Source organism: Anopheles nili, chromosome 2, assembly GCF_943737925.1.
Source record: "Anopheles nili chromosome 2, idAnoNiliSN_F5_01, whole genome shotgun sequence".
Taxonomy (NCBI): Eukaryota; Metazoa; Arthropoda; class Insecta; order Diptera; family Culicidae; genus Anopheles; species Anopheles nili.
Window position 1 is genome coordinate 34,362,650 of NC_071291.1, and position 13,732 is coordinate 34,376,381.

The window sequence follows — 13,732 nt, forward strand, 5'->3', positions numbered from 1 at the left end:
CAAATCACTGACGATGCAGCCCAATTGCCATAGCGCCTGAATGTATGCAGCATCATGTTGCCCAACGGAAACCTACGTCAACCTTTGCCAGCAACGGGTTTTGTGCGGTGTACAAACGTGTATTTACTTGGCTAAAAACAGTATAAAACTTTCTAACATGTGTGTGTGTGTGGGTGTGTACGTGTGTGTGGCTGTGAAAGTGTGTGAGCTCTGGTGCGTTACTCGATAACGTTCGACTACTGCTGCTGCTCGAAAACGCGATTGTGCTAGTGTGTTTGACGTGCCTACGTTTCGTTGAGTCTTTCACTGGCCTTTTCCTCCCAAGCTCGCCCACCCATCCCCACGGTTCGAAGGGATGGCCACAGATCGGTCGCACGATCCCTTCGCCCCTGCGAAAGCTAGCAAATCTGTAGGATCAAAACCGAAACGCGCAACGCGGTGGGAAAATCGAATGCGTCAGGGGTGGCGAGCGAGCCGACGCAAAAAACCGAACGTAAAAGGATGTGCCGATCCGTCCGCTGCACCAGTGGCGGCGTGGGGCTGAGCCAGGAGCCCCAGGAAGCGGTGGATTAAATTTAACTACTTATCGCGTGTACGACACAGTGACGTCATCCGAGGTGCCTTCGTCCTTGCGGCCCGGGGTGGCTAATCCATCGCGGGGAAAGATGCGAGACGATCCCGGGGGCGATCGAAGCCGTCGTTTACATTAACCTTAATTTGATTGTTATTGACACTTGCTCGCTCCAAGTGGCGCTTGGCCACGGAACGGTTACGCAGCCCAGGACGAACGCTGACACGCGAACCGCGTCAGGACGCTCTCGAGCTGTGGGTCGGTTCCGAGTTGGAACCGGACACGACAGGAAACGGAATCGTAGATCCAGGAGCGGGTACACAGGGATGACTGTGAAGAGGTTTGGCGGATGAGCGGGGGTATGTGTGTGGTTGGCCGTTTCGTTGTCTGCTTTGTTGTTGATCGGGATGTCGGGAGTTGAGTGGGGTTTTTACGCGACTTGATTGGCGTTTAGTGGTCATCCTCGTTGACCAGGGTTCGCATCCAGTTTAGAATGTACTTCCAAACGGCGGATGCGAACCCGGGCGGATGCTATACATTCTCGCTGCCCATTTTGAGCAGCTCCATCTTCTTCTTGGCGATCTTCGAGTACATCGCGTCGATCGGTTGCGTGTTGTCGTAGAGGCTGGGCGCCTGCAGGATGATCAGGCATGTCCCGAGCACGCACGCTATCGTAAAGATCCACAGAAACAGTCGATCCAGCACGAGCGCTACATACTTCCAGTCTTCCTCTATCTGTGGGTGAAACAGGAAGTACACAAACACACATACACACATGCGGAAATGCACTCACAAACTCAGCGAGATCACGCCTTGGGCCGACCGATCGATGGATCAACTTACGCTTTCGAACTTGTCCTTATTCCTAACGTGCTGGGCGACGAATCGGGACGCCTCGATGGTTTTCTCCATCTCGCGCAGCAGGGGCTTCTCGAAGGTCGGGCTGAGATCACCGCAGCACGTTGGGCTCATGTCCCCATTCCCTGTTGGGCTGAAGAGATCATCATCTCCACCCGGCAGTGGCAGTGCAGGCAACGGTGGCTCACCGAAGCACGGCCCTACGCCTCCCGAGGCGGCCACATCGAACCGCGATGGTGGCAGTGCTATTATGGGTCGTGAGACATGGCATGAGCATGAGCAGGAAACAAACCTTTCGAAAATAGATTAGAGCTTCTATCGCTTACCGGGTATGTCGAAATCCGTGCCGTACTCCTTCCCACAGAAACCGACGTACTTCTCTACGTCGGGTGGCACCTGGAACACGTCCGTCAGCACGTCTGTCGGCGTCTGGTCGTCGTTCTCGGACGGGTCGTCCTCCTTCTTGGGCCGTTCGATGCACAGCACCTTGGGCAGCAGCTCGATGAACACGCGATGCACCCACGGTGCCATTCGGTGCGTAACGGGTGACCTGCGAGTGACCAAACGAGCATAAGGACCTGTCGAAACAGCATGGGGACAAACTCTCCATCACTTACCGGAAGTTGACGTTCAGCACGGCGATCGTGACGACGACCGACAGCGTGACAAGCATCATGGTGAACAGCAGATACTTGCCGAGCAGTGGCACCGTCAGCGACGTCGGCGGAATGATTTCGGCGAGCAGCAGGAAAAACACGGTCAGCGACAGCAGTATACTTATACATAATGATATCTTCTCGCCGGAGTCACTCGGCAAATAAAACACCAGCACGGAAAGGAACGATATCCCAACGCAAGGTATGATTAGGTTTACGGTGTAGAAAAGTGTCTTTCGCCTTAACGTTATGTTAAATATAATATCCGGATATGGTTCTTCACAACAACTATAAAATTTTTCATTCCTAACGGCAGGCACCTTCATAATGTCCCATTCAACTGATATATAGTAATCTTGCAGATCGATGCCGATGTCGATGTTGTCCGAGTCCGGTGTCTGCTGGAGGTGCCGGAGATCGACCTGCAAGAGACGATGGAGAAGTGAACCCGCAGTTGGTCAACGAGGTCATTGAGCCCGTTGAGGGTGAGTTTCCACACGTTCGCCCTCCTACGTACCATGTAACCGTCGTACGTCCAGGATCCGAACTTCATGAAGCATGTTTGCTCGTCGAATGGAAAATACTCAACATCGATTTCACAAAATGATTTATAAATGGCAGGTGGTTTCCATACTACTTTACCCGTATGATGTAAAATTGCTTTTGTCATTATTGTCACCTCATAGTTACCGTCCGCACTATGTGTGTGAGGGAGAGAGAGAGAGAGAGAGTGAACGAGAGCGTGTGAAACGGAGAGAGAAGAAAAAAGAGAGTAAGTAACGCTTGTCGGGGTAGCTCGATCCCGTCGGTTTGTCAGTGTCACGGACAGATCCGGAGTGGTTCTTCAAAAAAAAAAAAGGATGCTCAACGAAGCCTTCCACTCTGCACAATGCACACACATACACACCGTTTGCACCTGTGACCAAACCAAACCGATGGAGGTGGCGCCCATAAATCAGCGGCAGCGGCAACAAATCGACACTTACTTATTATACAACACTATATCTGGCAGCCAAATGTGTTCGGATGGGACGTGCAGGGTGTCCACTCCACCGTAGTCATCTGGGTTCCATTTGAGCTTGTAATCGTTCCATTCCTGTGAAGAACCAGTAACAACAACAAAAAAACGGGGTAGCGTATTAGTCGAAGGGTCGAATTCTGCTCGCTACACAAGCGCAAATGAGTTTCGCTTAATCTTGTGCAGGGGAGCGAATAAATTCGCGTGGTTGTGAGTAGAAGGGAGTGCTTCAATAAAAAGGACTCTGATAACGATGACGTCCGGTGAAAGGGTGGCAGTTACATAAGGTAGCATAAGCTTGTCGTTATCTTCAATTCCTGGAATCGGACGGAGCGCTTTGTGCTTTGTGTGTTCGAGGATCACGCACACAGGAACTCGCCCTAGAACGCTGTGTACGGTGAAGGTGGTATAAATCAATTATCGCTAAAAGCAAGGAGCTAGGAAGGGCTCTCGACGCGGGAACCCCCAAAACACCCGGGACCCCCAGGGGTTTTCCCGGAAAGCGATGGCAGCGTCAGGCCAGCTGCTCATTATCAAAATTTAACATCAAATCAACCGCTCCGAGATTGCTCCAACAAAGAGCGCGCGCTTTCGTTGCGTGAATCTAATCTGTCCGATCGCCACCGGGACCCGCCAGGGAGGCGTATGGGGTTTCGAGAAGGATACGAAGGGACACCTTAGCATGGTGGAGACTAGCCGAGTCACACATACACATGCCCACAAACACGCAGTAACGCACCACCGTTGGCAGTTCGAACAGGTCGCTTTCATGTGGTTGCGCCGGAGCGTCTGCCGGTGACAGCTCAATTATGAATCGTTTATCCTGCTTCTCGGAATGCTGCGGTTCGGTTGGCAAACTGTAAACGGGGAAGGTGACCTAATAGCGAGCATAAGGACGTTAGGGTTGGAACCTGCCAATACGTGCGACTGCAGGTCGGACGCTCGACTGCACCGAATCCATCGTCCCAGATCGTCCCGGTGGGTTGACGTGGTTGAAGTAGCTGCGGTTGCTCACTGGCCGACAGGACGAATGCAGTCCGCCACACTTTGTCCGACCACCAGCTGTCAATGGGCCACAGTGACAGCGGCTTACTGTGGTGGCTTTCACTCGCTAACGTTGGAGGGTGTTTTTTTTTTCAACCCTTTTTCCATCTCACACCCACTCAAAACGTCAGCTATTGAATGGCTGTACGACCAGACACGGCTGTGCTTGTCACTGTGGTGTGTGTTCGTGTGCAACATAAACGAAAAACAAAAATCGGCAAAATGGACCAACCCTCCAGAGCGACATTGTTTCTCTTCCCTCTGGGTGGTACCAGCTGTTTCGAATCCCATTACACCAACGCAGGCAGATGATTCCCCCGACGGTTCTCGTAAATTTTACTCGGTGCATGTTTACCGTTGCGACTTGCGAGTCGATTCACGATGGCGGTGCAGCACAATGGCGCACAATGGAGCCCGAAAGGACGAGCGAAAGAGCACGCGAATGAGGGCAGGCAGCACCGGAAGGGCTTTGTTTATTGCATTTTAATGGCATGCAGCCTTTGCGTGGTCTCTGCGCTTCCGGCCCTTCGGGCTGCAGTGGTGCGATGTATTTTATTTGCCACCCTTTTCGAGCGCGTGTGGGGGTGCGTTTTTGTGCGATGCTGCGTGCACAAACCCATCATCTCGTGGTTCTCTTGCGTGACCATGTTGCAGAGCATCGGTGTGGCCGGTGCTTCCAACGTACAGTTCACGCTCGACCAAACCCAGCGTCCACCATTGCTAACTGCCGCGCGATATCGCAACCCGGGCGACATTTACTGTAAATGGTGTTTGAGCTTTTAAATTGCGCAAACACGGCCAGCCCAGACCAGGGAGGAAATGCGAGCGATTACGCGCCGTGGTGTCCCTGGGAGCCGTCGAACGATTTTTAGCGTTTGTTAGGATTTCGATGTTGTTTCCATTAAATTTAATTGTTTGCCAACTTTATGGGTGCCCGGGGGTTGCGCGTGGCAAAGTTTTGATTGGTGGTGGTCCGTTCGCCTAGACGGTGGTCGTGTTGGCGACGGAGCAAATGGACCAAAATGTAATGTTTTACGAGCGAAAACGAACGATGCTTTGCGTTAAATAAGCGCACCTTTCAGTTGTACCGCAATGGTTGGTGTTGCAGAGTGACATGAATAAATGGAAACATTTGATCGTAGTTCACGGTCAGCAAGTCCATATACTTCTGTTTAAAAATAAGATAAATGTATCTGTGAAGTGATAAAATAAAATAAAAAAAAATAAAATGTGATAAAATTGCGCTTCTTCCGCAAATCACGCTATCGTTCATTATGATTCGAGCATATGTGTAGCAAAAATCAATAGATTAATGTTCGACGTACAATGACGAGAATTTTCAGCACACAGCTCAGCACCAACCATAGACTTTCTAGGCTCCAGCTTCTAAGAACGCAAGTACAAAAAACAAATGGGGCCACTTTGTGGTACAGAACGGCACGTTAGCTGGAATTTCCAATACGCTCAGTCAAGGAAAAAGATCAACAAAACCACCAGCCTGTTAAACAACCATACCTGTCTGTCGCAAACCAGCTCACGAACAGCTTATTGATCCAATGCGTCGCATTTTCAGCACCTCCCCCAAACCGGTACACGACGAGAGACAAATTTCTTCCCATTTTTTACCGGTCCACCACGAGCTCTGAAACAACTCGCGCCATCTCCGACTCGATTCAAACGACGCTCCAAACGCTCTTAACTTAATTCCCTTCATCGGAACGGAAGGAAACCCTTCCAGTCACCCAGTGGCCCAGAGTCCCACTGCAGAATGGCTGTCAAATTAGTCTATTTGTCTGGCAAACAAAAGCGGCGAAAGCGCTCACAACCGACAGCTCCAAACGCTTCGTGACAGTCGTGCACCGCTTCCCGTCGTAGTGGCGTTGTCAATTTTTTCACCAAACAGACGGTCGCACCAATCGGTCGTGAGCCAGAGGCCGTGGGTGAGAACATCGATACGTCGAGATCCGCAATCAGTTCTAACCAGTGCGCCATCTCGAGTCGTCAGCCTTTCGGAATGTTTCGAGCCGCCCACGCGTTCGTTGGTTTGTTGGCCGTCTTGCTGCTGCTGCTCGTCAGCTCGCTTGAAAGCCATCAAAACGGAACCCGGCTGTTGTCCCGGAAACGGCGCTTTCTGCTGTTCCCACCCGGAGCGAACTTCATCGTGCGTGTCGAGCGAACAACGCCCGTTTTTGTGATGGGGCGCATTTTAACCAAAGCTCGGTTGTTTCGTTTGCTAGGTCACCATCTCGGGCGGTAAAGGATCGATGTTCGAGACACCACGAGGCTACAATCTGGTGGCGGAGATGGATATGTATCACCCACTGCCAGATTACCTGTACCACGCGACATCCTTACGGCTCGGTACTGTGGCTGCGTACCCGAGTGATGCCACTCCGACGGTCCCACCAACAACGCCACGCAATCTGCTCGAGCCATCCAGGCAAGAAGTGGACCAGTATCTTGCCCAACATCCGGAAACCTGGGTGCCGACGGGTTGGGGAAACGATAGAGCCGATTGGACCGTTCCTAAGGTCGAATCATCGACAGGCAGTGGCATAAAGTACCTCCGGATGCAGTCACCCCCAACGACGTATCAATCGTGGAAAAGAAAGCTCTGGGAATCGACCGGAAGCGATCGGTTGTACATTGCGAATTCTTCTAGCAAACGAGCGCGATCGTTGGAGGACTTGACGTTCGAGGATGAGCATTCGCCGTGGATGGAACCTGATCAGCTAAATATAAGTCACCACCTTGGATGGGAGCATTTCCATCACTACCGCGACAGAAGAAGCCTGTTCCAGCACGTCGAGTCGACGATTCCAAGCTTGTAAGTTGGGCTGCTGTGGCTTCGTTGAAGGTTCGTTGAATTTAACTTATTTGATGCTTAGCTTCGGATTCCACATGCGTGAATGTTTGCTGCGTTCGATCTGTGAAGCACGAAATCTGCTTCCACCAAAAGGACGCTCCATGACGGTTGACCTACTGCGGGTGATCTTCACGTAAGCATCGACGATGCCTTTGAGGTACTTGTTTTAATGCCGTTTTCACCTCACACGTAGGTATCCTCTAAAAGACGACCTCACCGACGAGTACAGCGAGATGTTGCGCATGGACGCTCCCGACTGCCGGGCGCTTTTCCAGGACCGCTGCCCTTTGAGCATCTTGCAGCTGGTGTTGTTTGGCAAATTTGAGGCTTAAAATGTACCCCGGAGCCAATCTTCGCAAACATTTCTCGGACATCAGACACACACACGCAGCCAATATCCGAACGAATAAAGCCTCCCCCGAAGGGACGGAGAAGAAATTTAATCTATGATGGAGGCATCGCTCCAGTACTTACCTGTTCCACCCACACGTTCGTCGTCATAATTTGATTTTTGAGATTCTGAAAAGAAGCAAAACCGAGAAAGAGAAAGAAACCTGCATGAGCGTACGGGAAAGAAAAGGTTGATCCAAAGTCGGTTACATAACGCCCCCTCCCCCGGGATTCTAGTGGGTATAGTTGGGTGAAACCAGAAAGCCGTCCCGATCGCTATCGATGGTGGATTTGAGAAGCAAAATTTCTTTATAATTCACTTTCCCAATCATTAGCATACAAATTGGCGCAGGCAAATTCGGGCCGAAGAATGCGCTCCGAATGCGCAAGATGGATGAGCGGGACTTTGGCAGCTGGGTAGTAAATCAATCCGTACACCGTCGCCCCCATCGGCACCGATGACCCCACCCAAGCCCCACCGATCGTTCTCGAGCAGGAGAAAGGCTTAATTTATTCGAACAGTTTGTAAAAGCATCAGAAGCGCTAGGGTCGGTGGAACGGAGTCGAAGAAAAATCGACAACAATAACGTGCGCCCAAGATGCCCGCCCATTGCCCGTTTGCCGGACGAGAACGTGCCGATCATCGACAAGACCACTGAGTGTGTGTGTGTGAGAGAGAGAGAAGGGCGAACAATGTATGCTCCTCGCAGGAGACAACAAAACAATACAACAGTGCGGAATTGGGTTTCCATGCGGGACCGGGCCAATGAATAAAACAGCGCCGGATATGCGAGAGCACCGTAACTACTTGCCAACAAAGTTTTGCCGGAATTTCAATTTTCTCGGCATCGACCGAACGCTGAGCGCAGGATCACGTTGTTTGCATCGATCGAAATAGCATAATTTCGGTTTTGGGAGGCATCCGATCGCGACCGGATAAAGGGGGAAGGAAAATCTTCCACCCCCGTGGCCGTACTGTGGGTGGAATTTAAGATAATCTCTGCGTGGAGTGAACGCACGCTTCCTCGTGTTCGACACTCGCGTATCTGGTGCTCGCATACCCCATTAAACTTTAATCGAACTTCCAATCTACTCGATGCGCCCTGCTCGAGCGAGCTCCGGCTTTATGGGAGACACATTTTTTTGAAGGAACCATAATTTCCCGTAAGCACCCGGCACTGGAAACGAACGATGCACTTTCTCTTGCCGGCTCTGTCCGGGTTCGACCTGCCCAGAGTTTTCCTCGAAGACAGGCAAAAAAAAAACAGCAGAACTCGTAAAAAGACGAAAGGCATCCTCGTACTCGTAAATTATTTTTATGTATGCATGCACATCAAAACGATACCCATTCCACGAGCGGCGACCGCTGGCGACCAGTTGCGGCGAAGTGCGCTATCAAACGCTGTGGAAGATTTTTGGGATTTTATTGAACACTTTGCCACCGTACCGGGCTCCGACCGGAAATGGCAATCTGTTGACCGTCTCCGTCCGAGCGGAAGTCTGAAATCGATTCGCACCGACCGCTCGCCCAGCCGGTGAATGATTTTCGAGTCCGGATGGGACGGTGCCGAGCCGGTCAACCAACTGGTTCGCCATCGTTGGTACGGATCGATCGAGTGGTCCTGATGTAAAATTAAACCCAGGCTAGCCCGGGCAGAACTCCCCCGAGACGCTGGAAATGGGGGGAAAAGAAAACATCCCGGGCGCCATCGTGCCATCGGACGCTTCGACTGGCGAACGTTGCGGAAATGCTGGCGAATCGATTTGCAAATCAAATCATCGAACGATGGTTTTAAAAATTTATAAGCTATTGAGCATCTTGAGGTTGAGCAAGACGCGATGCTCGATGCTGGGTGGATTCGTTCGGTCGACTCACAGAGCTGCTGTGGCCAGAGGGACGAAGGACCCGACGTCGGTGCCAGCGATAACGACGATGATCGACTCGCAAAGGGACGGTTTGTCGCTTCGGAACCGAACCCACTGGGTACGGGTAATAATAAACCGCGCCCAAGATAAGGGCGACCACATGCTACCACCGGTACCGCAGTTCACAGCCAACCAGCGAGCCCTCCCCGAAGCGCAGTTTTACAATTTATTCCACCAACAGCTGTCGATGTGGCCATCATCGAAGTCCCGTTCTCTTGTTCGGACGCCCGCACGGAACATGTCCGCAACAAAGGTTCGGCCCTTGGCTCGAAATCGGTGCGATCTCGTTAAGCGTCCCGCCGTAAACTAGAGCGCGGCGTTTGTTTTTGGCAGCGAAAAAAAAAATGGCCCTTTTATTATCAATCAGCGATTTTTCCGTTCCGGGAAAGCGCACAGCCCGCACTGGAACGAAACGGGACAAGCATTTGAGGCGGGAAGATTATGGCGTTATTAAACCAGAAATCATATTTCGAGAGCCACTGACACGGTTCTTCTGGTCGGGAGGGTGCGATATTTCATCAATGTCGGATTTACGGCGCATTGGTATGGCGCCGCTGGTAAGATTGTTGTTTTTCCTTCCCATTGCAGTTGGCACGGTACGGTGTAAATTTTAACAATTGTTGCCTTCAGATGCGTTTGCGTTCGAATCAACGTTCGGAATGTCTCTGCTGCTCACTGAGAGAGCTTACAGCTCACACAAATTGGGTAATACGGCTCAAACGCTGTGTCGCGTGCAATTTGACGGTAGTTTTTTCATGGTTTCATGGTCGCATGGTTAAATGCAACTACATTATATTGCTCTCATACACATTTCTACGTTGTTTTTACTACGTGCGTGAATTTATCTTCGATAGGAAAATTTAATTTTTTCCTTCAGGTGAAGTTTGAAATTGCTAGCTCAAATAATCATTCGATGTAAGCAATCTCAATAACCTATTCCACATAGTAACTCGAATCGAATCCTTTTGAGCTGCTCCACTCGCGATTTTGATTGCAATCCTCAAATACGCAGCAATGTTTAATTTAAAGATAACAAGCGATGCAAAACGAAGACTTACAGCCTGTACAGTATTGAATTTCCTGCGATGATGGTCGTTGTTGTGTTCAATGACATTTAGAAACTCAACTCCACCCGTACATGACTATCGCCATTGAAGCAGATTCAAATTTCAACAGCATCCTTACGACGCTCTTCCATACCAGTGCTCTCTTGATGCGAGGAATTTCATCTCGTCATCGGGCTGATCAATTTCATTCATCAAACTAACTCGATGAGCGATTTTAAACGGGAAAACTTTCCTCACGCCATACTCAAACAAAGGAGCAAACTTTGCCCAGTTCCATATCGGTTCCATCTGTTACATCAAACGCTCTGGATGAACCAGGGATCCATCCGACCGAGCGGCGACGTTGTGTGCCGTACGAAACCCGAGCGTGTCCGAGAGGAGCGTAATTATTTTTAATGTCCGTACTTAAAAACTAAACTTTTCCGTCCTCTAATTAATTACTCGTTTCACTTAATGAAGAAAGCGTACGAGCTCCCGAGCACTGGTCAGTTCGCTTCCGGTGACCACGAGCTCCAATGACTGGCAGCGAACGGCCATTGCAAATAGCTCCACCAAACGCCACGCCACGCTTTGGGGGACTTTAAAGCTTCCCGCACTGGACGGCATTACGCCATTAACGTGGCATATAGCTAACCGTGGGCGAAAAAAAGAACCTAAAACCGGTGCTATCGAGTTCTGGATGATCGAAAACATGACCTGCTTCGCATCGAACCTCTTGCTACTGCGGACAACGGTAACATGACACGCTATCCTGAACCGCCGGTTGTTGTGCTATAGGAAGGGTTGATGCGCAAGATTCCCAGCATCCAAGGTTCCGGCGGGCTAAATTACGCTAATGATGATGAATCGCTAGACACGCAGGCAGATGCCAGGAGGCACAAAGAGTCCTGGCCAGTATCTTGAATGGTCTGTAGCCCACGCACCGGATGCACCCTATCTCGCCCGGCAGGATCTCGTTTCCGGTCAACCTCGAGAAAGTGCTGCGCTGTACTACTGCTTGGGTTTCCCGCGGGAGGATTCCCGCGTGCCGACGGATGCGCAGAAAACTTACCACATCAATCAACTGGGAGAGCCGCAAACCCATTTTGACTGTCAGACGATCGGAGTTGTTGCCCACGGGCCGTATCAGTCGGTTGTAGTTGCTCAGCAGGTCGTCATATAAACGCTTTGAGTCAGGGTTGGCCAGGCCGGTAGCAAACTGTAACGCTATGAACATAGCCGTGAGTAGCACGCTCCCCATCTTAGGCCAGGTCCACCCCTAGAAGAACATGAAAAAAAAAATGATGGAAAAAGAATTGAGACATCTTCATCGGTTACGTGTTCCGAGATCATAAGGTTTGTGATGAATTGATACATCTTCTATTGACAATGACCTAACGGCGACACGTGACATTCTCAGAAGTTAGTAAATGATCAATATGTTTGCATTGGCTTGAAAACACATTTTCATGCGTATGTATGGCTACTAAATATATTTGCTCGGAAAGGAAAATGACGTTTTGTTATCAAACAACTATGCCGTTATCAATTTTCTGTTCAAGTTATGATCATTGGTTGAAATCATTCCTTTGAAAAAGTGAAAGCATTACATGAGATGAGAAAACATTATATTGCAGTTTAAGAAAAATCCATCAACATGAGTTACAATGTTTCATTTATTTCAGATCTATAGCAAGTCAAAAAATACGTTACAAAGTAATATAAAACGGTAACTGCCCATTTCTTTTAAAACCATTACAAGCTTAAAAAAACGATACAGGGTTATATGAAACTACTTAGCAGTTATCGATGAATAAAAACATATCTCATGAATTAGATTTCATTACAGCCTCTTATGCTCTTTGTAATTAACTTTGATAACCATTTTTTTCACATAAATGAGTTATTACTTGACTCCCTTTAGCTATTGGTTTTAAACAAACATGTTTCTTACAAAACGTACAAACCACCAGGCGTCTCCATTTGTTCGAAGACCTTTATGAGTATACCGTTTTTGTGCAAAACAACGAAGTTTTTCTCCACGATTCACATTTCAAAAACAAAAAAAACATATTTTGTTTCCTGTAGAGAGAACCACCATACCACGCCAACACAATAATCGCATAGAAAACGCGTTTTTCCGTCCGCATTGGAAAGAAATCCAACAAGTGCATGGAACGCGCGAGCGCACCAGAGCTCGAAGCAATTAATTTTCACCACCCATCATTAGCACCCAATTGGCGAGCATCGGTTGGAGCAATTGTACCACTCGGTGTGCAGTTGCATTCGCTTCACGACCTCCATACCTGCCACAACATTGTTAATCATGCCGCGGGCGAAAACGAACCAGCCACAGGGTCAACGATCTCCGTCCCTCTGATCCCGGCAAATCCTGCGGGCTGCGGAGCCAGGAACGGTTGCAGGTAATTAAATCAAATGGTTGGTGGGTGCTTGGCACACATGTTTCCACCCAGAGGAAGCGTAAACGTGTCCGTTTCATTACATTCGCGCGTGGGCACAGTTTGGCGCACCGAACCGACTTTCCAGAGATCCCTCCACCACTAATTCATCCGCAAATGCAGCGGCTCGTGTCGTTTTTCCCTACCTCGTGGGGTGCGAGATCCAAAAAACCACCACCATTGGAGAGGATCAGCCCGGGATGCTCCCAGGAGGATACCCCGCCATGGTGGATAATTATTTATTCCATGCATAATCCACCAATTTATGCATCAGCGCTCGGGATCCTCCCTTGGTTCCGATGGCGGCGGTTGGCATTGTGCGGGCTAGTCGTTAATTTCCCCATTCGGTTCGGTTGAGCATGTTCACTGGATTGGTGCTTTACTGCTTGCAAAAGTTCGAACCACCGAACCGGGGCTCCCACTTGGGTATGGCTCGGGTGAAAAACACGTTCTCGCTCGAATGAATCCCAAACCCGCATCCTTAGCTGAACGCGTACACTCAACAAAATACGCTCACGAGGACACATTCCGATTCACGAGAAAGGATTCGGATAGATCGAAAAGCGCGACAACGGATGCCTGATCTCGGCTTCTACGACCCAAAACCCCACACCATCTCGTGTGCGAGTGACGCAAGAGGCATCGCGAACTCGTTACACCGGTGCCGTTACATGTTCCGTCTTGGGAACCGGGAGTATGGTTTCCCAGCGCCAAACGGGCTGTTATTGTTAGCCAAATTTCCTCGCACTCGAAATGGGACTCGCGGATGGGAATTCCAATGGATGGAACATTCGCGTAAGCTTCGCATGAAATTACATGCCAGAGATGTTTTCTTGTCTTATCAATTAGCATGTGTGCGTTGGCTTCCGAGAAATCCGCTCTTGCTGTAATGGATTAA

General features: G+C 49.8%; 1 protein-coding gene across 3 annotated transcripts; it reads right to left on the reverse strand.

Moving 5' to 3' along the window:
- Positions 1 to 1,102: 1,102 nt before the first annotated feature.
- On the reverse strand, positions 1,103 to 11,636 carry LOC128723524 (acetylcholine receptor subunit alpha-like 1). 3 transcript variants are annotated; one of them, XM_053817465.1, is made up of 8 exons: positions 11,448 to 11,636; positions 7,488 to 7,532; positions 3,072 to 3,181; positions 2,603 to 2,783; positions 2,047 to 2,507; positions 1,756 to 1,979; positions 1,415 to 1,635; positions 1,103 to 1,306 (listed from the first exon to the last, which is right to left on the reverse strand). In XM_053817465.1, the coding sequence occupies exons 1-8, from the start codon at positions 11,634 to 11,636 to the stop codon at positions 1,103 to 1,105; spliced, it is 1,635 nt and encodes a 544-aa protein (XP_053673440.1). The 3 variants fall into 3 exon arrangements, with proteins under 3 accessions (XP_053673440.1, XP_053673290.1, XP_053673365.1); XM_053817315.1 differs by having other exon boundaries at positions 1,415 to 1,674; XM_053817390.1 differs by having other exon boundaries at positions 1,103 to 1,302; positions 1,411 to 1,674.
- Positions 11,637 to 13,732: the final 2,096 nt, after the last annotated feature.

What these genes read in the sequence shown, in the direction of transcription:
- LOC128723524 (XM_053817315.1), bottom strand. Translation starts at nt 11,636, where the DNA reads ATGGGGAGCGTGCTACTCACGGCTATGTTCATAGCGTTACAGTTTGCT. An exon ending in GATATAGTGTTGTATAATAA is followed by an intron (nt 2,784 to 3,071) that starts GTAAGTGTCGAT and finishes TCACACACATAG; the next exon opens with TGCGGACGGTAACTATGAGG. An exon ending in ATAAGGACAAGTTCGAAAGC is followed by an intron (nt 1,307 to 1,414) that starts GTAAGTTGATCC and finishes TTTCACCCACAG; the next exon opens with ATAGAGGAAGACTGGAAGTA.